This window comes from Hordeum vulgare, chromosome 4H, assembly GCF_904849725.1.
Source record: "Hordeum vulgare subsp. vulgare chromosome 4H, MorexV3_pseudomolecules_assembly, whole genome shotgun sequence".
Lineage (NCBI taxonomy): Eukaryota > Viridiplantae > Streptophyta > Magnoliopsida > Poales > Poaceae > Hordeum > Hordeum vulgare.
Window position 1 is genome coordinate 567,937,912 of NC_058521.1, and position 24,101 is coordinate 567,962,012.

The 24,101-nt window shown below is 41.8% G+C and overlaps 1 protein-coding gene across 1 annotated transcript; it reads right to left on the reverse strand.

The window, feature by feature from the left end:
• Nucleotides 1-2,650: 2,650 nt before the first annotated feature.
• On the reverse strand, nucleotides 2,651-23,728 carry LOC123450773 (serine carboxypeptidase-like 51). The gene is made up of 13 exons (XM_045127870.1): nucleotides 23,629-23,728; nucleotides 23,396-23,490; nucleotides 23,200-23,307; nucleotides 22,841-23,125; nucleotides 22,665-22,732; nucleotides 22,489-22,594; nucleotides 20,999-21,135; nucleotides 20,836-20,905; nucleotides 20,649-20,752; nucleotides 17,198-17,383; nucleotides 16,855-16,948; nucleotides 5,126-5,270; nucleotides 2,651-2,655 (listed from the first exon to the last, which is right to left on the reverse strand). The coding sequence occupies exons 1-13, from the start codon at nucleotides 23,726-23,728 to the stop codon at nucleotides 2,651-2,653; spliced, it is 1,503 nt and encodes a 500-aa protein (XP_044983805.1).
• Between the last annotated feature and the right edge of the window lie 373 nt (nucleotides 23,729-24,101).

The window sequence follows — 24,101 nt, forward strand, 5'->3', positions numbered from 1 at the left end:
GTGGTTAGGAGGATCCTTTGCAGCATCTCGCAATGAACAATTAGGCAAAAAGATTTTGATCATCACAATACTACTAGATATTGAAACCATGACTTATTACTCAACCAGTTTATTCACTCTATAAAGCAACGGACTCATAGAGACACATATTAGATAGGAGTACATTGTATGAAGGCATGCATGCATCCCTGATCGATCAGGCTCTTAGCTGCACTTGGGGCTTTGCACAAAGTTCCCTACCGGAAAGGACTGGTCGAAGGTGGCTGCATGCTCACTACCAGTAAACCTGAGCTTGTCACCGACGCGTTGAACCGTGTGGAATGCAAGAAAATCCCACTCCACTTGTATCCTCACGCCACCCAGCTGGGTTATGGATCCGGGCCGGATAACCCCACTTACTATGCTGTCAAACCGAATCGTGTGTTGTCCGCCGGCAACCGTAACGTTGAAGTCGCACGAGGCGGGGAGGGTCACCTCAACAGCACCCCCATGGTCCACATACGACTTCACGCCCTGTGGCAGGAGAGCTCGTGGGAAGTTGTTTTTCACCAAAATGTCGTACGCCGTGTCGGAGGTGGCCGCTTGGAGGATGGAAGCCATGAAGATGACGAGGAGCAAATGCTGGATGTCCATGGCTAACTGTTACTTACAAATTGTATCAATACAGGAATATGAGGAATGGGGAGTGCGTGTAGACTGAGGCCCTGGCCGGGCATTATATATGCTGCCCAATGAAATCAAGGACAATCAAATTTTAATCGCATTTATTTTGTCCCAAATTATCTTCCTTCAATCGCCTCATCAAATACGCTAAATATAGCATCCAATTAAATCATACTCCCTCTGTTCCTAAATACTTGTTGTTGGAAGAACTAGATTAGTTCTCCCCAACAACAAATATTATGGTACAGAGGGAGTATTTATTTTTGGCATAGTCAAACATTTCATAGTGGTTTTGCCAAATTTGAAACGTTCCTTAAATCTGCATATATAATCAATACGTACCATCATATGAGATTAAAAACATATACCTACTAGTAAGCATACACGTGCGAATAACCGTACATAAAAGTTCCTTGTTCATAATTAGCAAAAAATCATACATCCAAGGCAATCAACATGATGAATTTCTCCGTAAAGAACATATGGGATATTTATTGTCTGTATACTCCATCCGTTCCTAAATATAAGTCTTTTTAAGAAATTCTATGCACTACATACGGATGCATATACACGTGTTTTAGAGTGTAGATTCACTCACTTTGACCTATATGTGATTTATATTAGAAATTTTAAAAACACTTATAATTAGGAATGGAGGGAGTAGTCAATATAGAATCATTTCCATAATGTTTATTTTTTCTAATGTAAATAAAAAATAGAAATTGCATTTATTGTCTTGTATAATATTTATTACTGAATATTTGTGGCGACCCATCAACTCTCCAGGCCCATAAACCAAGCCAGGGCAGGCCGACACCCACCCCCGAAGCCCACGACCCCTGTCCCAACCACCCTCCTTAAAATGACCAAACCACCCCCACCTCCAATACCCTCCACTACACGCACGCCCGTAATTACCTCAAACCTCCAGCCCCGTTTCCGTCATTTTCGTCCGCCCGCGGTCTGAACCGCTGTTACATCACACCACACACACACTCGCACAGCAGCTTCCGCAACACAGCACTGGGCGGCGGCTAGGGTTCTACCACCTCCAAAGCCCCAATCTTTACTCCAATCCAACCCAGCCCATCGTCCATGCCAGCGGCCTCCTCCTAGATTCAAATCGCACCAGTTCGATCTCCTCGGTGACGTCGACAACGACGACCCTCCCAGCTCCTCGCCGCCGCCGCCGCCAAGAAGGCCGCCGAGCCCAAGCCCGCCGCCCCGGCCCCGGCCAAGCCGGCCTCCAAGCAGCCCGCCAAGACCCCGCCGCCCGGTGAGTGCACCTTGATTCGCCCTCTCTACGATTCGATTGTTGGATTCATGTTTCGATGCGAGCTTCCATTTGTGCTGCTCATGGTGCGATGCGGTTTCTGACTGGCTGTAGCGGAGGACGCGAGGGGGAGCCGTGGGGATGGGGCCGGGCGCGGGAGGGGCGGCCGCGGGGGCGGGGTCCGCCGGACCGGCCCGAGGCGCGACCATGGCGACACCGACGCCAACGGTTTCGAGGGCGGCTACGGCGGCGGATATGCGGCGCCTCGGCTGGAGGACGGCGAGGGGAAGCAGGCGGAGAGGGGTCGCGGCCCGCGCTAGCCCTACCGCGGAGGGGGCGGCCGCCGCGGGGGCTACTCCGACGGGCATAACACGGATTAAAGGGTCAGTTATGAGCAAATGCAAGCTAAAAAATGAAGTTATGCAATAGTTGCTCGAATCTATCGATGACTATTCAATACATCATTAATTTCTCCTTTGTACAAGTATAATATCTTCTCAAATGAACATGATAATCTGACTTGGAAGTGTAGATTTGGCAATATAAAATAAAAATGACCGATTACCTGGAGTTACATTATAAAGGAAAAATGTTATTCATCCACGTTTGTTTAACGAAGGTAACATGAACATACATGTGGCCATACTTTTGTCTTCAATGCTGAGTTGCCTTCATATTTCCATGTCCAGTCTTCCTCCATTTCTCTGTCTCTGTCTAATCTGAAAATACATCAAACGTAGGTATAAATCCGAAATTTACAATCAATAGTGGCCTTGCAACCGAGGACATGATCTGATTGTTTACTGAAAAGTAGTGGCACGCACAAAGACAACAACTATAGGGACCACTGACTAACTGATTTCAACCACGAATAAGACCTTCCTACAAAGGTGTATATTAAATTAAATGGCCTCTAGAGTGTGCAGGAATATTATCCCTAGAGCTATAATATTATTGGCACACTAAATCAGTGTCAATGTGAGTACATATGACTGTATATAAATATATTAGCCCTGGAGCTACACATTTCCTCTGCACCTTGCTATCTCCTTCTTTAGCTAAAGTGCAATTCACACACATGAAACATCATGCAGTTTATCCAAAAATTATACTTCAAACAATATTTTAAAATATATAAAATGTACCTCACCTTTTGCAAAGAACTCCTCCATCGGATGTATAACTTCATAGATTATTATAGTGTTAATATAAAAGTTACATCTCAAACTTTTTAAAACACATAACTATACCAGAAAATCAGATCTTTCGGGATGAAGCGCGACGGTGCTGGCCGCGGCAACTGGGGGACTGCCACCGATGAAGGGTTCCCGCAATTAAGATTGATGTAATTTATATCTGGTTTCATGGCATTATAGTAAAATAATTTCTGATTTTTTTCGGACGGGTATAAAATGTTATCATGTCACTTAAATTGTATTTTCAAAATTGTGAAATATTTGTGATCCAACACACGCATCATAATGTATAGTAAAATATATTTGAGTTTTTTTACCAGCCATTTATCGGTGTCTTATATAAAACAATATGAGAACGTGCGTAACACACGATCCAGAAACATGTCTCCGCACAAAATTCACGATCACATAATAATTGTATTATAATTGTTACAAAAATATATTTTAAAAACCAGGACTAAGCACGTCTTGATGATCCATCTTTTGAAGCAATGAAAGTCCATCTATAGATGCGTTCTATGATTCTCCCTTCAATGTATGGGATATTGTTTTGAGATTCATTTTCTTCATACTTTAAAATATGCACCCAAAATCGCTTCCTTAGTTCAAAACAACCCTACATATGCATTAGAAAACATTGTTATAACAAGTTTGTATGTGCAATGTGTAGCTGGTGTGTGTGACACAGTGGTATCATCGTTCAGGAGTCGACTTGCAGTCTTTCTCTTTTCACGGGATAGACGTTGTCGTTTTAATATCTCATCCCTGTTTTGTGCATATCGCTCCCTGTCCCTTTGCCTCCTCAACTTCTTAGGGTCTGCATATATGTGTCAGAAAGGTAATACCCATGAATACATAGTGATGTAGTTGTAGCTAATTTGTTGATCATCATTACCAATGGACATGGACACCGGTGTTTGTGTTCCATTTTCTTGGTCATTGAGATTGGTAATCACCATGGACAATCTTCTATCACCATACGCTTCATGCTGTCTATTGAATACAAAATCCATGTTTTGTGAATACTGTTCCCCAACGATTTGCATCTGCAATTCATTAGGATCCACATCTATGGCAGTTTGTCATTAGTTTGGAGCATGGCATCTCATCAGTTACGAACAAGCATGCAGTATAAGGGCAATTTTACCTAGCGTCATGGCCAGGGGTGTGTGTGCTACATTTTCCTCGTCATTAACCACTGTTGTTGAAGCATATTTCTTCTCACGGGCCTCGCGACGTCTTTTAAGAATATCCTCTTTATTGCGTGCATAATACTCTTTGTTCCTTTGCCTCTTTAATTCCTTAGGGTGTGTATAAGTAAATTCAGCAAGTTAGGATATAATCATCAGCAACAACAGTAACCGAATTTAGGAAGAGGTTGCTGATAGTTACCCAATAATTGGTTGTTACTTATATCCTGAAATGGGGTGCGCGGCCCGGTGCTATTGGGAAATGACATACCTTTGCCTTGATGTGAATATTAATTGCATTAATTCTGGAGAAGCACATAACAGTAATTCTAGATCAATATTGTAGTATCTCAAATTTCTCTCACCAGATTACCCTGTGATTTTTTTGCATGGTGTAGAGTGCCATACAACGTGATTGGTCTGGTACAAGAAGACTCAGACAGGTATCACGATATGATACTAAAGTGCCAAGACTGTACACTTTGGATTTTTCTTCTTGGGCAGGTGGTTGTATTTTTGCCAAAAGAATGTCGAACTGACATGGACATACACTAAAAAGGAAAACAACAGAATGGTGTGGCCAACTGGCCACATCCAATCAGACTTTTTATGTCCATAACTTTCTTTTACATGTGTGCATTCCTTCACAACGTTTGTTGCTTATTTGTTGCAATTATTGGGCATAGAAGGGAAATTGGCATACTACGCATGCACATATGTGATAGAAGTTACTATGATCAACATTAGAGAGATAGAGCAACCTGACAAAAAAAGCATGCTTCTTAGCTTCTAACTAAACTTACCATCTTCTTTGGTAGCTTCCACATCCTGCTGGCCACTTAAATTATCCTTTTGATTATGCTGAGCAGCAATTGAAGGTGGTAGTCGTCTGCGGAGCTCCTCTACAACAGGAATAACATCTTCATCTGAAGGATCCCTGAGCAAAACCTGAGCCCAACCAAAACCAATACCTGTAAGTATATCACCAGTATTGCTGCAAAGCTACGACAAAATATATATGGCAAGATGCACACAGTATAAAATAAGTCATAGCTCTCAGAATATTGTATAGCAAACTGATTTGAAACTTCTATATAGTGCTTTCTTTACCAATTCTGGAGAAGCACAAGTTGAGAAAACACTATATAGTACTTCTATATAAACTGATTTGAAATTTATATAAACTGATTTGAAACTTCTATATAGCACAAGTTGAGAAACACAATTTTGAAACTTCTATATAGTACTTCTATATAAACTGATTTGAAATTTATAAAATAAGTCATAGCTCCCAGAATTTTGGAGAAGCAAGCAAAACACATCGATACTGTTCACAGCACTCAGGCTAGGCCAAAGTTGCATTAATTCTGGAGAAGCACAAGTTGAGAAAATACTGCACTGCACAACTTTATAAAAGATGAGACTCAGGCCCTTAAACCACCATAGTGATAGTCTGACCCATGGTAGAAGCCTAGAACAGATAATGCTAGAACAGGCATACCACCAAAAAATAGTTGGCGGCTGCTTTGGTTTGATTTGTTAGATAATGGCTATATTGGCAAAATCTAATGCGCGCAGCATGAACAGTTATCTCTGGCGCAGGGTCTACTGTGGAAGATTCGATGAGAAGGCTACAAATTAGGTACCAACCAAGACATTGAAAACAGGAAGAGCAAAGGAAGGATGAGGCAGATGCGGAGAGATGTTCAACATGGCAGAAGGTGTGCAGGGCGGGCTCCTGGGTATGCGTGTATGCGTGTATCCGTCTGGGTATCCAGGGCAGGCTCCTGGAACCGAGGGATCCGTCTGGCGGTAGGTGTGCAGGGCGGGCTCCTGGCACCGGGGGATCTCGCGGACGGATGCCACGCTGCTAGCGGCAACAATGAGCAATGGCGAGGGCTCCTGGCACCGGGGGATCTCGCAGACGGACTGCAGGCTACTCGCAGCAACAATCGGCAATGGTGACGGCGATGGTGCGACAGTAATCGGCAATCACGGAAGACTGGTCCTATGCGATGGAGTTTGGTTTTCTCCTTTTTTTAGGGGAAGTTTGGTTTTCTCCTATACGGTGGAGTATGGTCAGCCAATGGTAATTGCTAAGTCCACCCAGCATACGGTAGATTAATGAGGGCTGTTAGATTAAGATTTATGGGCTTAATCATGAGGTGTTGATTGGCTGGTTTGTGTTATGGGGCGTTTTATGGGGTGCGTGTTGTGAAATTCATGTTTGCTTGTTTATTAGTAGTATAGACTAATAAAGGGAGGAGCGATTCTGCCCCCTCTATCGAACATTTTGTAGGAAACACCCTGCCTTTTTAATAATTAACACATGGTCCATCTTTAAGTCAGAATAAATCGTTTTTTGCATTTTACACAAAATCAACTCACTTTTATGCTAATTAACCCACGGTCCGTCTTTAAGTCACAATGAATCTTTTTTGCAGTTTTACATAAACCCCCCGATATCTACGTTGGTCACACTACAGTCTATTTAAAATTTCTTTAAATAATCATATATTTTAAATTGTAACTTTAATTTTAACATGTTATATATGGAATTTAATTAGAAAAAATATGTAAATTTTCAATATGATGTTATTTTAAATGTTAAATATTTTTAAAGTTCTATTTACGATGCAACATTAATCAATGGCAGATGATCTGTTTTCATTTTGTACCCATACGGATCCTATTGCAAATGAACATGCCGTGCACAATGTTATGTGCAGGTTGGCAAGGAGCGAGCAACGGAAAAGATTATAATCCTTGGACATGTTGTACTTGCACCTGGTTCCTTTTTTGTACATATTTCATGATCTAAGATCCTACGTATGTACCTTTTCTTGGCAAAATCCATGCGCATACTTATCAACGGACTACACATTCTTTTTTAATACACAAACAATTTTTATAGAATGTACATACACTTATAAAACTCATGAACATAAGAAGTACACGAATGTTTATTCTGATAATATCCAAACAATTCATGTGATGGTCATGAACGTTAATATTGGAACCGATAAATACGACCTTTATTTTTCATTTGTTGTATGTGACAGTGATACATATAGGCTTTCATAAATAAAATTAATTTATAGATGCGGCCTCCTCAGTGTTGAGCGACACCACTTAGATGTTAACTGAGTGTGGTCGTAGCTGCACGCCATCAATATGACGAGCCAGAATCAAAATTGAATCGAAATAGAAATAGTGGTTCAGCTCAATTGTTCATCCCCACTATTTCTACTATCTTAACATGCACACATACCACAACATCAAAAGTCCACCACAACATGCATATGAACTACTCCCTCCGTTCCTAAATATAAGTCTTTTCAGAGATTTTACTAGAGGTCTACATACGGAGTAAAATGAGTGAATCTACACTCTAAAATATGTCTATATACATCCGTATGTAGTCTACTAATGAAACCTCTAGAAAGACTTATATTTAGGAATGGAGGAAGTATTTCTTATTATTAATTGATCCCCACTAATCTTTTATATCTAAATACCTAGCCCCCACTAACTTATTTCTCTCAACATGTAAGCATGCCACCTCATCACACAACACGCATGGGAAAAGACCCACTCCCACTAACCTATTTCGTTCAAAATGCAAGCATGTCACAACATCATGCAACATGTATGGGAAAAAACCCAACTCAAAATGCAAACATACATGAGAATTTTCATTTCATTCCATTATTTATATTTAATAAATAATAAGCAACTATACGATTATCAAACACAATAACTAATATGTATTATCATTTTAGCTCTTATATTATTATTTAAAATATTCATGTTTCATGTGGTGAATCTCGTTGAAAAATGTTGCAAAATATTTTCGCAACAACATATGGGGCAATCATCTAGTTCTGTTTATTTTGAATATACACATGTATGGCACCTCATCCAAGGCCAACCCAGCATGCATGAGAAAAAATTCCATTCTATTATTTTACTACCCATATTCAACAAGCAACCGTTTCCAGTTGTTATTCCCCTCCCAAGGGCAAGTTCTTACGCGTTACTCACCGTTCACCACTAGAAACACCACTTCCCGTTCGACTTGCATGTGTTAAGCATGCCTACCGATTTTTCAACTATACAATATATAATACATATTTTTAGTTTTTTCCATATACTATTAATCCATATTTTCTTATAACCAAATCTTATTGAAATATATTACAACATATTCTTGCAGCAACACACGGGGTATCATCTAGTTTCGCTAGTATAAAGAATCGAGCATTGGAGGTGGTTCTCATACACCAACGCTAGTTTTCAGTTCTGCTTCAAAGTCTGCGTCGCTAATACTCTGCAAGGAGCTAACCCTTGTGGAAACCGCCTCCAATATCGTGGGCTACACATGCGGTTTAGTCCGACTTCCAACACCCTTCTTGTCATAGTTGGTTTCGTGCGAATAACTGCCTTCATTTTTATGTTAGGAATATAAATGTTTCCTTTTAGGTACTCGCGATTGATAGTCAGATGAAACACTCCCCAATTCTTGTATTACTTAACCAGTCGTGCAAATGAGAAGTAATCATTCGAATAAACATAGGCATACATCATTCATTTGCACAAAGCTTTGCTTCTCATAACCGACATGCATATATAATTGAAATTTCAAAGCAACATACATTTTCGTACTTCACAACCAACATATGAAGAGTATATGAAAACCTAAAAATGATTCAAGAGAAAACATCAACATCCCCAACACTTTGATCATTTATGTTGGCTTGGGTAACAATGAGGATTCTCTTCTCTTTAAATAATTTTGTGTAGTGCAACTATAACATAAAACACCCACAAGAAATAAATACTTCATTTAGATATACTTGAGTTTTACATCAATATGCAGCGCAACATAATGATTATCTCACCATTGTCTAGAACATATCTTTAAGGAAGCTTACTTAGACGAGCACAGACTCATGTTGGAAATATGCCCTAGAGGCAATAATAAATTAGTTATTATTATATTTCTTTGTTCATGATAATCGTTTATTATCCATGCTATAATTGTATTGATTGTAAACACAGTGCATGTGTGGATACATAGACAAAACATTGTCCCTAGTAAGCCTCTAGTTGACTAGCTCGTTGATCAAAGATGGTCAAGGTTTCCTGACCATAGGCAAGTGTTGTCACTTGATAACGGGATTATATCATTAGGAGAATCATGTTATGGACTAGACCCAAACTAATAGACGTAGCATGTTGATCGTGTCATTTTGTTGCTACTGTTTTCTGCGTGTCAAGTATTTGTTCCTATGACCATGAGATCATATAACTCACTGACACCGGAGGAATGCTTTGTGTGTATCAAATGTCGCAACGTAACTGGGTGACTATAAAGATGCTCTACAGGTATCTCCGAAGGTGTTCGTTGAGTTAGTATGGATCGAGACTAGGATTTGTCACTCCGTGTGACTGAGAGGTATCTCGGGGCCCACTCGGTAATACAACATCACACACAAGCCTTGCACGCAATGTAACTTAGTGTAAGTTGCGGGATATTGTATTACGGAACGAGTAAAGAGACTTGCCGGTAAACGAGATTGAAATAGGTATGCGGATACTGACGATCGAATCTCGGGCAAGTAACATACCGAAGGACAAAGGGAATGACATACGGGATTATATGAATCCTTGGCACTGAGGTTCAAACGATAAGATCTTCGTAGAATATGTAGGATCTAATATGGGCATCCAGGTCCCGCTATTGGATATTGACCGAGGAGTCACTCGGGTCATGTCTACATAGTTCTCGAACCCGCAGGGTCTGCACACTTAAGGTTCGACGTTGTTTTATGCGTATTTGAGTTATATGGTTGGTTACCGAATGTTGTTCGGAGTCCCGAATGAGATCACGGACGTCACGAGGGTTTCCGAAATGGTCCGGAAACGAAGATTGATATATAGGATGACCTCATTTGATTACCGGAAGGTTTTCGGAGTTACCGGGAATGTACCGGGAATGACGAATGGGTTCCGGATGTTCAACGGGGGGGGGGGGGGGGGGGAGACCCACCCCGGGGAAGCCCATAGGCCTTGGGGGTGGCGCACCAGCCCTTGGTGGGCTGGTGGGACAGCCCAAGAAGGCCCTATGCGCCATAGGAAGAAAATCAAAGAGAAAAGGAAAAAAAAAGAGGAGGTGGGAAAAAGGGGAAGGACTCCTCCTTCCAAACCTAGTTGGATTCGGTTTGGAAGGGGAGGACTCCCCCCCCTTGGCTCGGCCGACCCCCTTGGGGCCCCTTGAGCCCCAAGGCAAGGCTCCCCCTCTTCCCCCCTATATACACGGAGGTTTTAGGGCTGATTTGAGACAACTTTTGCCACGACAGCCCGACCACATACTTCCACGGTTTTTCCTCTAGATCGCGTTTCTGCGGAGCTCGGGCGGAGCCCTGCTGAGATTAGATCACCACCAACCTCCGGAGCGCCGTCACGCTACTGGAGAACTCATCTACCTCTCCGTCTCTCTTGCTGGATCAAGAAGGCCGAGATCATCGTCGAGCTGTACGTGTGCTGAACGCGGAGGTGCCGTCTGTTCGGCACTAGATCGTGGGACGGATCGCGGGACGGTTCGTGGGACGGTTCGCGGGGCGGATCGAGGGACGTGAGGACGTTCCACTACATCAACCGCGTTCACTAACGCTTCTGCTGTGCGATCTACAAGGGTACGTAGATCGGAAATCCCCTCTCGTAGATGGACATCACCATGATAGGTCTTCGTGCGCGTAGGAATTTTTTTTTGTTTTACATGCGACGTTCCCCAACAACTCATACATAACATCTCAGTAAAAGATGCCAACATGCATGGCCATCATTGAATGTTATAACATGAACTCCGAGACCGTCAGAGTGGTTCAGAACCCATATCCAAAATGAAGAGTGTGGAGGAGCAGGTGCCTACCCCTCCACTTTCCCCTTCTCTTCAAATTATATATTTTTTTATTCATCAACACAAAAAAGTCAAAGGTAGCCACGCCTATGATACAAGTAAATGTTACTGGTCTATCATTGGTCTAAAACAAAAAACTAAACTACACTCCCTTCTTTTTGGTTTACTTGGCCTATCTTAGAAATATCATCAACTGAAAACCTTCATATAAGCAGCAACTAATCATACAAAAAGATATAAGCATACAATGCCAACCCTAGAAGAAATAACTATCCGTAAAGAAATATATAATCCGTGACAGAACATTTGGGAGCTCACTGTGCCGGAGATTCAAAGGCCTCAGTGGAGTTCGATTGCGGCTGCGATCCAGTACAATCCCCGCGAAGCCGTCGGTTGGCGGATCTACAATCGTGACACTGCAGATGGGCGAACCTTCCACTTCGGTGTCACGGACGGCCGGATCTACCACAACGCCACAGATGGGCGGATCTTTCACCGCGTCGCCGTGGACCAAGGATCTTCCACCGCACAACAACGGATAGACGGTAGTGCCACCGCCGCCTCAGATGGGCAGAGCTGCCACCTCGCTACCTAGGATAGGCGGATCAGCCAACGAGCCGTCGTGGAAGGGCGAAACATCGTGGCGGACGTCCGACTAGGTAGTTGATGCTAGGGTTTGGTCGTGTAATGGGGAAGGACTATGGAAATGTGTGGCAAAATAGACTAGCAAATTGCATGCGATGCTATAAAATTTAAGACGGTTAGAAAATAGCAACTTCCTCTAATGTTCCTTGCACACGTTTTCGTTGTTCTAACTGCCTTCGGGGCTATCTATTGTAATGTTAACTGCCTGCGCTTGGTGTATTATAGGTGACTTTGATCAGCTTGGTCACAACCGCCTCTAATGGGCAGTGCTAATGCTCGTTTTCCACTAATTTTTAGTCCTACGGTTTCTTACGAACATATATTTCTTGAAAACACTCCATATATTAAAGCCGTGTTTACTAGTGACATTCACACCTTGTGTCTATTCTTTGTGTTCTGAGACCCATGTTTTTAACAGGCTAGTCTTTTGCCTTGTTGTAACACTAGCTTCCTTTCTTTCGCTTTTGTACAAACTTTTTATTGAAAATCTATAAAAAAATCTCCATGGGGAGAAATTCTCATAGTTTAGGGTAAAAAATGTTCCTACTTTGCCTAATCACTAAAATATGTTGGAAATATGCCCCTAGAGGCAATAATAAATTAGTTATTATTATATTTCTTTGTTCATGATAATTGTTTATTATCCATGTTATAATTATAATGATTGGAAACACAATACTTGTGTGGATACATAGACAAAACACTGTCCCTAGTAAGCCTCTAGTTGACTAGCTCGTTGATCAAAGATGATCAAGGTTTCCTGACCATAGGCAAGTGCATGTTGTCACTTGAAAACGGGATCACATCATTAGGAGAATCATGTGACGGACTAGACCCAAACTATGAACGTAACATGTGATCGTGTCAGTTTGTTGCTATTGTTTTCTGCGTGTCAAGTATTTGTTCCTATGACCATTAGATCATATAACTCACTGGCACCAGAGAAATACCTTTTGTGTATCAAACATCATAACGTAACTAGGTGACTATAAAGGTGCTCTACAGGTATCTCCGAAGGTGTCCGTTGAGTTAGTATGGATCAAGACTAGGATTTGTCACTTCGTATGACGGAGAGGTATCTCGGGGCCCACTCGGTAATACAACATCAAACACAAGTCTTGCAAGCAATGTGACTAAGTGTAAGTCACGGGACTTGTATTACGGAACGAGTAAAGAGACTTGCTGGTAACGAGATTGAAATAGGTATGCGGATACCGACGATCGAATCTCGGGCAAGTAACATACCGAAGGACAAAGGGAATGACATACAGGATTATATGAATCCTTGACACTGAGGTTCAACCGATAAGATCTTCAGAGAATATGTAGGATCCAATATGGGCATCCAGGTCCAGCTATTGGATATTGACCGAGGAGTCTCTCGGGTCATGTCTACATAGTTCTCGAACCCGCAGGGTCTGCACACTTAAGGTTCGATGATGTTTTAAGTGTATTTGAGTTATATGTGTGGTTACCGAATGTTGTTAGGAGTCCCGGATGAGATCACGGACGTCACGAGGGTTTCCGGAATGGTCCGGAAATGAAGATTGATATATAGGTTTGCTCAATTTGGTTACCGGAAGGTTTTCCGACATTATCGGCATTGTATCAGGAGTGACGAATGGGTTCCGGATATTTACCGGGAGGGAGGCAACCCACCCGGAAGAGGCTCATGGCATTGGGGTGGCGCACCAGCCCTTAGTGGGCTGGTGGGACAGCCCAAGAGGGCCTTGGCGCCACAAGATGAAAACCAAAGAGAAAAGAAAAAAAAGATGGGAAGGAAGGGAAGGAGTCCACTTTCCAATCCTAATTGGAGTAGGACTCCTCCCTCTCCCTAGCCGGCGCACCCTTGAGGACTTGGTACTCAAGGCAAGCCTCCCCTCCTCTCCTCCTATATATAGTGGTGCTTTAGGGCTGATTTGAGACAACTTTTGCCACGGCAGCCCGACCACAAACACCACGGTTTTTCCTCTAGATCAGATTTTTGCGGAGCTCGGACGGAGCCCTGCAGGAGTGGATCGTCACCACCACCGGAGCGTCGTCACGCTGCCGGAGAACACATCTACTTCTCCGTCTCTCTTGCTGGATCAAGAAGGCCGAGATCATCGTCGAACTATACGTGTGCTGAACGTAGAGGTGCCGTCCGTTCAACACTAGATCGGGAAGGATCGTGATGAAGTTCGCGGGACGGATCGTGATGAAGTTTACGGGACGGATCGTGATATAGTTCGCGGTACGGATCGTGAGGAGATAGTACGACTACGGCGATCTGAATCGCGGAAACGTTCCACTACATCAACCGCGTTTCTTGACGCTTACCGTTGAGCGATCTACAAGGGTACGTAGATCCAATCTCCCTCTCGTAGATGATCATCACCATGATAGGTCTTTGTGCGCGTAGAATTTTTTTTGTTTCCATGCGATGTTCCCAACAAAATAATCCCTATTTGTTGTGACAGAAACCTTTGTGATACTAGCTGATGTTCTGGGCAACGCACCGTGACATCTTTTGTGGCGGTTTCGTCCCATTTCAGGTGACGAAGATTCAGTGTCACAAATATGTGCATATTCGATGAATATTTTTTGTATCGTGGAATATGTTGGACATGCTACTAGAGAAAATATAAATAAAAAAAATGAGTCCGCGAGATTCAAACCCCTAATCTCAAACAAAAAAGTTAGCTTACTTGAGTTGATAACTTATTAAGACATGGTAGATTTATGCTTCTAGATGACTTGAAATAAATAAGTGTTCAACATGGAAGTTGCTCGCCTCGTTGAAAAGAACAACTTTGCTTTCTATATCATCTCACTCCAAGGTCATATGCAATCTCCACAAGCGATACAATGTGACAGCCTTTGTCTTGCACTAAATTTCAGACTCAGTTGTCTGACTTAGGGTGGGTTTGCATATTTTGGACATAAAATAGGAGTAAGTTTTATTGTTGGGGAAGTCCATCGCCTCATATAGATGAAAGGTGATGATCCATTAAACAATAGATCATACCAATATACCAAATTTTACCTTTATTTTTGTTTCTCTCTCTGGGTTCTCTTCTTCTTAGTTCTTCATTGTTCTTCGTGTTCAACGACAGGAAACCTCGGGATCTTAGGGGCGGCCTGGCTAACCACGAGCAACCCAAAGCCTCACACGTCTTGGCAGGGTCCCTTCTGGGTGCATGGGGTTTCAGATCCTCAAGAGACTTTACCGACGTGTCTTGTGTGACGCGTTCGGGTGTGCCTTGTGTATCGTGCTTGATGTTGGGGGCGACACGGTGACATGTTCATGTGTTGGAAACCTAAAAACCCATACCTTGTGTCCCTTGCAAGAATATACATGCAACTTATTCCGAAACTTTTCTACATGAGTTAAACCACATATTAGATAATTTCAAATTTCAATATTATTATAGTTCTCATATGCATTTTTTTTAGCTTTTAAATTAATCTTTTGGCATTTCTCATCCAAAAAAATAGAAATAAACCTAAATATGGTTGAAAGATGTAACATTCTGCATCACCTCATATATACTAGTACAAGAGATAGGTGAAAAAGTCTTAGGAGATTTGACAAAGTTTAGTTATACTTTGCTTTGTAATTGGTGGATCTCCTATGATGTCTCTTAGATATTCAAGTCAACTATGGGGTTTCTAATGAGCAATCAATTTCTTTGTGCATGTTACTTCAAAAATGGAATATACCATTTACTTTATCATTATTTCTTGACAAATTTAGCATCATATTACAACTTTGTTGTAACGTAATTTATTTGTCCTACTTCGCAAATACCTAATAACTCGTTCCTTGTTAAGCACCATACATAACTATGTATCCAACATATTCCAAATTTTGTGTACATGAAATAATCACGTATTAGAGATAACTTCGAATTTTAAGAGTTTTCATATCTCATTTGCTACTTTTAGATTTTAAATGCATTTGTTACATTTTTTATCCAAATATTAGGAACCAACCTAAATGTGATAAAAAAAAGTTTTTTTTTGTTGGGGCTCATATTACGGGTTTGCGAGATAGGTGAAAATGTCTCATGATATTCTACAAAAGTTTGCTTGTACTTTGCTGCGTAATGGATGCATCTTCCAGGATGTTTCTTAGTTATTCAAGTCAAACTATGAGGATTCTAATGACCAATCATTTTCTTTGTATAAATAACTTTAAAAGTGGACTCATTTAGTTTATTGTTAGTATTGAAAAACTTAACTTCATAATTTTCAATTTTCATGTCATAATTTGTTTTTCTTACTTTGCAAATACCTAAAAGTTGGTACTTGTGAATCACCATGCAAAAATATTTATCCAACCTACTCTAGACTTTTTCTACATAAACTAAAAAACATATTAGAGATAATTTAAAATTTTAAGATTTGTCAGATCTCATTTTCTATTTTTTCATGTTTTAAATGCATTTTTCCCCATTTTTCATCCAAAAAATAGAAACCGACCAACATGTGATAAAAAACACGTAAAATTTAGCAAGGGCTCATATTATGGGTTTAGGAGATAGGCAAAAATGTACCATGACATTTGACACAATTTTGGTTGTACTTTGCTTTGTAATGGGTGCATCTCCTAGGATGTTTCTTAGATGGTCAAGTCAAACCATGATGTTTCTAGTGACCAATCGTTTTCTTTGTACGTGCAACTTCAGAAATGGACTATGCCATATATTTTATCATTAGTATTGACAAACTTAACTTCATATTGCCACTTGTCGTGCCATAATATTTTTTCTAAAATGTAAATACGTAAAACTCGGTGCTTTGTGAGGCACCATGCAAAAAATATATCCAATATACTCCAATCTTTTTCTACATCAACTAGAAACCATATAAACACACAGGCATTCGATCTCCCTTAACCCAACATGCAACGAGTCAATGGATCGACACAACAGAAGCAAAACAAGGTCTCCTCACGCTATGAGGGCGAAATAATCTTGTCACAGCAAGCATATGCTGAAGGGGGGCACTCTTGCGAGAGTCACATTTCAGGCTCTGGTTAGCCCCTTCCCACACTACATGGGGTTTAGGGAATGTGCTGGATAATAGTTAGACTAACAATTAAGTCCGATACCTGGTAGTTCTCACTGCTCAAGTTGTGCTGACAGTGCGACTTGCTCTAATTGACCTGGACATACCACATACAGGGGATATCTTCTTAGCTGTCAGGTGACTGAACGATGCTGCTGATCATCCTTACAACAACGTTGGGCTTGTCGACAGGCACCTGTATAGAAGATTTGTGTTGACGCAAGCTTACGCTTCAGTTTGGCATATGATGTACCACATTTCAAATAGTGAAATGTTGTATACGTTGGCACGTACCTTGTGTCCAGCTCCGAGGATCCAGTAGAAGTTCAGGTTCTGGTATGATCTAGCGTATGCCTTCACGGGGGTGAGGCAGTCCGCTGGAGAATCACAGTATCGCAAAGCCTGCCTTGGCATGCTCAAGAAACTCTTCAGACCAGCCCATCTGAAAAACATGATCATGTTAAAAGGTTAGAAAACAAGCAATAATGATGAATTCAATACACCCAGGAAACAAGAAAGCATACATCTATATGCGAGTATCTCGATGCTACAGTGTGCACTACGATTTTGAATTAAGATCTTACGTACATGCATTATGGTACTAATCGACCCGTCTTTGTGTTGTTAGTGTCCATCATTCACTACTAAGCGTGACTCGTGGATGACGCTGTTATGTGGAAGCGCTTCTTATGCACAAGGAATGAATGGGCTGGTTTGTGTCCTCCTTCCCACAAACGTACCTCGGCCTCCCTCTCTCTGCCTACACACTCCCTCTTTCTTTAACAGCTTCAAATATCTGAGGGGGTGGAGGGGTAAGCTGCTCTTCGCACCGACAGGCTAACTCTCACCTCCTTCGTTCTCGACTCCCTCGCCACATACTTCATGTCAGTTTTCCAAATCCACAAAAAAGTTTTCAAGGCGCTCGACTGTCAGTTTTCTTCTGGACTGCAGAGGAGACCTGTACGGGGGCGAAATGTCTTATAGCGTAGCGGGATGTTTGCAAACCAAAAAAATTACGGTTGTCTAGGCATCAAATATCTTCAAACCCAAAATAGTTCCTTGCTTATGAAATTTGTTTTGCAATGTTTAGTCTCCCCCCCCCCCCTTCCTTGGGTTACCAGCTGGTACCTACGCTTACATAATAACAGCCTTACCCACTACACCCAGCCCTCCTTCCTCTCCAAGATAATTCAAACACACCTCCCCACGCTACTCAAACTCTGTTATAACAATGGGGTATCCACCTTCTTCCGGCTTGATACTTGGCTATACCATATACCCTTAGCATCCGCCTTCCCAGGCCTATACTCCCACTCTACTAATACCAATATCCCCGTGTCGAAAGTTTTGCAGAATGGATTACATTCCAATCTCCAGAACCGGCTTACCACTGGGTTCTAATCTAGTTTGGACATACTGCCTCTGTTCTCATGACATCACATTAAATATTTTGCACTGTTACTTTGTCTGTTTTGATCAATGCAATACATTGAAAAGGAATGTTTATTTGTCAGTTATATCCATCACTTCAGGTTGCTTATATTGACGAAGTCGAGGAGACAAGCAAAAAGGGGGGGACAAGCAAAGATAGGAACAAAAGATAGAGAAGGTTTACTACTCAGCGTTGGTGAAAGCGGCAGTAACTAAGCCTGATGATCCCGGTCAGAAACTCGATCAGATACTGTGAAATGATTTTAATTCAGTCTTGATTATATCTGATATAATCTAATTGTATAAATATGTTTTAGCCATTAGTTGCCTGCAAAACCTGTTCGTCTTTAGTGGATAATCTGCCGATATGTGATGTTATTGCATCCAAACAAAGTTACTTCTTCTACTTTTGGGTCCTGGAGCTGAATTTCATAGCAGATGTCGCATGGGCTATATAACTACCTATATATGTTAGGCAGCTGGAGAAGCATTAATGGGATTAATCATGGGGCAATGTTGTGAAAAAAATAATGGGGTATGCAGAAGAAATGATCCACAGAAATTGAACTTTATGATTTAATTTGTATTTTATTTGATCATTATTCTTCAAGCATGCATAGAGGCACAATATTTGGAGCAGGTGCATTTCGTGATCTCACCAGTGCCGATTTGATATAAAATTGCTTACCTTGTGACATTTTGTTGTTGTAATAGGACATTTACAGGATAAAATTTCCAGGCAATGCAATGTTGGGTGAAGGCAAACCAGAAAATCAGAACCATACGATAACTTTTACTCGAGGTGACGGCCTACAAACCATAGACATGAATTAGGTATCGTCATCTGTGCTTCTTCTTGTGCTGCTAGCTAGGATTTTTGGGCCATTTAGTTATGTCATGATGCCATGACAGGAGCATTATATGGAGGAGAAATTGAAAATGAGAAACCTGCTGCAAGAGTTCACGAAGAAACATGATGGTGTGAGGTATCCCACAATACTTGGTATAAGAGAACATATATTCACTGGCAGGTATATATCGTTTCTGACTGCCTCTTCACCCTTAAATTTGTGATTAATGTGTGACTTTGTTGTACAGTGTTTTGATTTACTTGGATAAATTACTTTATCAATTACAACTGCTTTTGCAGTGTTTCTTCGCTTGCGTGGTTCATGTCAAACCAAGAGACAAGTTTTGTGACTATTGGACAGCATGTACTTGCCAATCCTTCAAGGTAAACCATCTTGATTGAATCACAATGTAGCTCATCTCATTTGTGGGCTTACTACGTTCGGTTACTCACTTTCTTTATGTTTCTTTCTACAACTTGTCTTTAATTCTGCAAGTAACAAGTTATTGTTTATTATTTCAATTTACTACTCCTTTTTTGTTCATTTGGTTGAGTTGTCGTCTTGGTTTTGTTTCTTTCTGTTAATGTTAGTCTGTGCAGTGTTACTCCTCTTTTTCCGATTTTTTTTTAAAGAATGCCCTTCATGTTTTCTTTTCCTGGACACTCTCGTGTGCAGGGTTCGATTTCATTATGGACATCCTGATATATTTGATCGACTCTTCCATCTCACAAGGCTCCTTTGGCGGAGTTGTGTGATCTGTCTTTGTCGTTGCAGGATTTCCATCTCTCAGAGGTCTCGGAGACCCCGGGCGAGAGGTCCTTAGTTCATAGCTTGCCGTTCTCTGCCAAGGGTGCTTATGAGCTGCTCATGGCTGAAGATGTGGAGTGTGACTGCTATTTCGGGACCGTCTCAAGATGAAGGCCAATCTGTTCCACAAACACATCGCCAGCTCTGCCTCATGTCTGAGGTGCTCCTGTGTATCTGAAGCCACAAACCATCTGTTCCTCCACTGCCCGAAGGCCGCCCTGGTTTGGAACACTCTCAGCATTTGCCCCTCCAAGGTACCAAGATCTTTGATCCGTGGCTACCCCTGTGACTCCTGTCAGCAAAGTGTGGCCTGAGGTTGTCTTGTCCATCCTTTGTTAGATATGGGACTCCCGGAATTGCTATCGTGGTTCTCCATGAGGATCACACAGCCGCAACTACTATTTCTAATATTTGGGAAGATTTTGAATTTTGGACTGTGAGAGTTAAGGACCCGCTCAACAAGGTGCCCGCTATGTCTTGGCACGACTACCTCTCTGCACAGCTTGTTGTGCCCCTGTAACTCTTCCTTGAAGCCCATGGTATGTATGCTACATTGGCAATGGTGGAATGAAAACATCAAAAGAACATCAGGGAGGAAGGTAAACATAGGAGTCTTACTTGAGCTTTTTGACCCAAGCTTCCACACCGATTGTCGGGCATATCACATCGAGTTGCCCATTGTAGACCGACACATTTACTCCATATGCTAGCAATTGATCAACCTAACCAAGTAAACATGCATAACATCTCAAACACCACAAATTTTCATCAGCCAACAAATTAGATCCATCAGAGCTTTGTTTACCTCGTCGATTGCTGGCTTCATGTAGGTGGCGTTCATTGCATGGAAAACTTGAATAGACACTCCTTGCCAACTGCAGTTTAATCAGATATCAGATTACTGTAATTTGAGCAAAATGATATTTTGGGCGGAAAAGGAAAAACATATAGAAGAAAAGTATGCTCACATTATGTTCTGAGGAATAACCTTCAACTTTTCTTTAATGAGCCCATTCATGAGACCATCAATGGTGTTGGGGGTTGATGGAAACACCTGGCTCATCGATGAGCCTTCGCCTTTGTCAAGCAAGAAATTTAGCATATCCTGCAGAAAGTCATGCATGTTTTATCAATTTTTGCTAAATGTATTAATATTTTGTTGAGAGAACAATCTAATAAATGTCAACCAAACATGCCATCAACATGCTATCCGTAGTTTGGTCTACTGGTCCAGATGATCTCCCTCTGTTTTACCAGATATGAAATGAGCTCAGGTCAAAAGGTCAACTTGCAGAAGTCCTCTATTTTTTTTTTTTTGGCCTGGGGGTGCAAGAAAACTCCAACGAGGATCTGAAAGTTGTTATCAGTATTGATAGAAGCAGTGAATGAAGGATATCTGGGCCTCCCAACAATGGTGGGTAGGTCCAAGGATGGTGCTTTCAAGTGAGGCATATTGCTGAAAGAGATTGGGGGAACATGCAAGGGTGGAAGGGTCAGACGCTATCAAAGGCAGGAAAGGAGATCCTAGTAAAATCTGTTAAACAAGCTGTTCTCGCCTACACCATGAGCTGTGTTTCTTTTACTAAGTTCCTCGAGCAGCTTACTTCTGTATTTATGTTATGAAAAAATTCTGGTGGGACTTATGCAATTTACAGCGCAAGGTGCATTTGGCCAGCTAGGAGAAGTTCTTGGTTCCAAAGAAATGGGGAGGTGTAGGCTTCAGGGATATGGAGGCTTTCAACCAAACATTTTTGGCTCGGCGAGGTTGGCGGATCCTAAGTTGTCCTGAGTCACTCTGGGCAAGTTTTAAGAGCCTGCTATTTTAGGCAAACTGATTTTCTGAATGCGTATAGTTCCCCTCGTAGTGATTCCTTGACATGGCGCAGTATTTTACATGGAAGGAAGTTGCTCAAACAGGAATCATCTGAAGAATTGTCAGTGGAGAAAAAGTCGATATCTAGCAAGACGATTGGTTACCTCGGAGTAGTTGCACGCACCCTTCGGGAAGGTGAAAACAAACATTTGCAAAATGTCTGATCTTCTATTGGCGGGCAATAAACGGTGGAATGAGAACATTATGTACTGTTTGGCATGCTTTGTAGCCAATATGTACTGTTTGGTTGCAACTGTTTGGCATGCCAATGGCTCCTTATCAACTCTACTTCATTTTTAAGTCAAAGTTGGCCAACTCATAGGCACACAAAACCTTGACCAATATCTTGGCTAGCAAAATATTTGATGGGGCAACTCTAGACTCAAACCAAACAAACCCTATGTTACTAATTACTACTCCCTCCGTTCCTAAATATAAGTCTTTTACATATTTCATTAGAGGACTACATACGGAGCAAAATGAATGAATCTACACTCTAATGTATGTCTATATACATCCATATGTTGTTTTTTAGTAAAAACACTTAAAAGACTTATATTTAGGAACGGAGGAAGTATTACTTACCACGCCATCACTCTGCTGGTCAATCAATTTAACTAGATTCGTCCACGTCATCTTCGCCATGGTGAATTGTCCCGCTGCCATCTGCTCTTTTACTATTGCCGCCATTCTACAAACGAAATATCAAATAAGGGCATGCAATTGGAGATCGAGGCAAATAACATGTTGCAGATTTTTACCTGTTGAGAGGGGCAACAGCTTCGTCGCCCAGCCTCGACGCATCGCGCAACAGTTGCGCATATGAGAACTGAAAGGATCCAAACCATTGGTTGGGAAAATCGAGCCTTTTTGCATGGAAAATGGAACTGCTTTGATCATTGAGGAGAGACTCAAACATATTAAATGATTTACTTACCGCAAAATCACCTGGTGAGATCCAGCTATCCCTAAGCACGACACCGCCTAGTGTCAGCTCGAGGGTGCCGGCATGGATTGCCTTTGCCACGGAGATACCGATCTTAGCTGCAAGCTTGCCACCATAAGACTCGCCGACAAGGAACAACGGACTGCTGTGCAAGGTGGGTATCTCCTTGGTGAGTGCCTTGAGGAGCTCGGTGGCGTCAGCAGCCACTTGCACGTCCGTCGTTGCTAGCACACTGGGGTCCTCTGCGTAGCTATACCCCACGCCCACCGGTAAGTCCTGCATTCCGACATACTCGTTACTTACAATGGAAATATCCTTATAGTACGTGCATGAAGGAACAACTCTCTTACCACGAAGATGAGATCAGCCTTCTGCAGCCACGTTGAGTTGCGTGGCTTCAGATTGACATCCAGCGGCCCGATCCCCTGGAAGTTGCCACCTCCGACGCCCGACCCTCCCTTGAAGAACAGAACGATGGTCAACTAATGCTTTGTACTCAACCAAAGAAAAAGAAAAATGGCAGTGAGAGGAGACCAGTTTACATACCGGACCGCCCTCCAACCAGAGGATGGTTGGCCATGGCTTTATTGGCGAAGACACGCGATGTGGGCTCTTGTAATACCACCAAAATAGATGTGCCTCTGCAACAAAACTTATGGTTAAACTCATGCACAAAAACAGATAAATGAAACAAAATTTAGTCTTAGTAGTAAATGGCAAAACGGAAGGATGAGAGGACCCAACATGATATGAAGATTGCTATTATAGTGCATACTTACTGTGACGAACTTCAACGTAGCCCCATATCTCACTTTTATCAGCAGCAACGGCAACACCTTGAAGAATGAAGCATAGGAGGAGAACAAAGGCTCGCCACATCTGAACCAATGTAGATAACTGAATTTAGGTCTATGTATTCCTGGATGTAAGCAAGCAGTCTCTTTTTAACCATGAATATCTACCAAACATGTAAGAAGCTCGCCACATATGAACCAATGTACATCTAGATTTAAGTCTATGTGTTACTAAATGTAAGCAAGCAGCATCCTTTTAGTCCACACGTCGATCAAGACACATGAACCATGAATATCTAGTACCAAACATGTAAGAAGCTCGTAAAAGTGAGCAATGAGGCCAGGAAGCTAAGTTTGGTTCTTTATGTTTGAGTCTGAGGTAAGACCTTAATGAAAGGCAGATGTTCTCTATGAAAAGGAAAAAAAACGCAGTATCAGAATCACATAGTTCCACGTAT

Coding starts and splice junctions, on each gene's coding strand:
- LOC123450773 (XM_045127870.1), bottom strand. CDS start 23,728: ATGTGGCGAGCCTTTGTTCTCCTCCTATGCTTCATTCTTCAAGGTGTT. Junction 21,136..22,488: donor ACCAGCAGAGTGATGGCGTG/GTAAGTAATACT, acceptor GACTTTCTGCAG/GATATGCTAAATTTCTTGCT. Junction 16,949..17,197: donor AACATTTCACTATTTGAAAT/GTGGTACATCAT, acceptor ACTATTATCCAG/CACATTCCCTAAACCCCATG.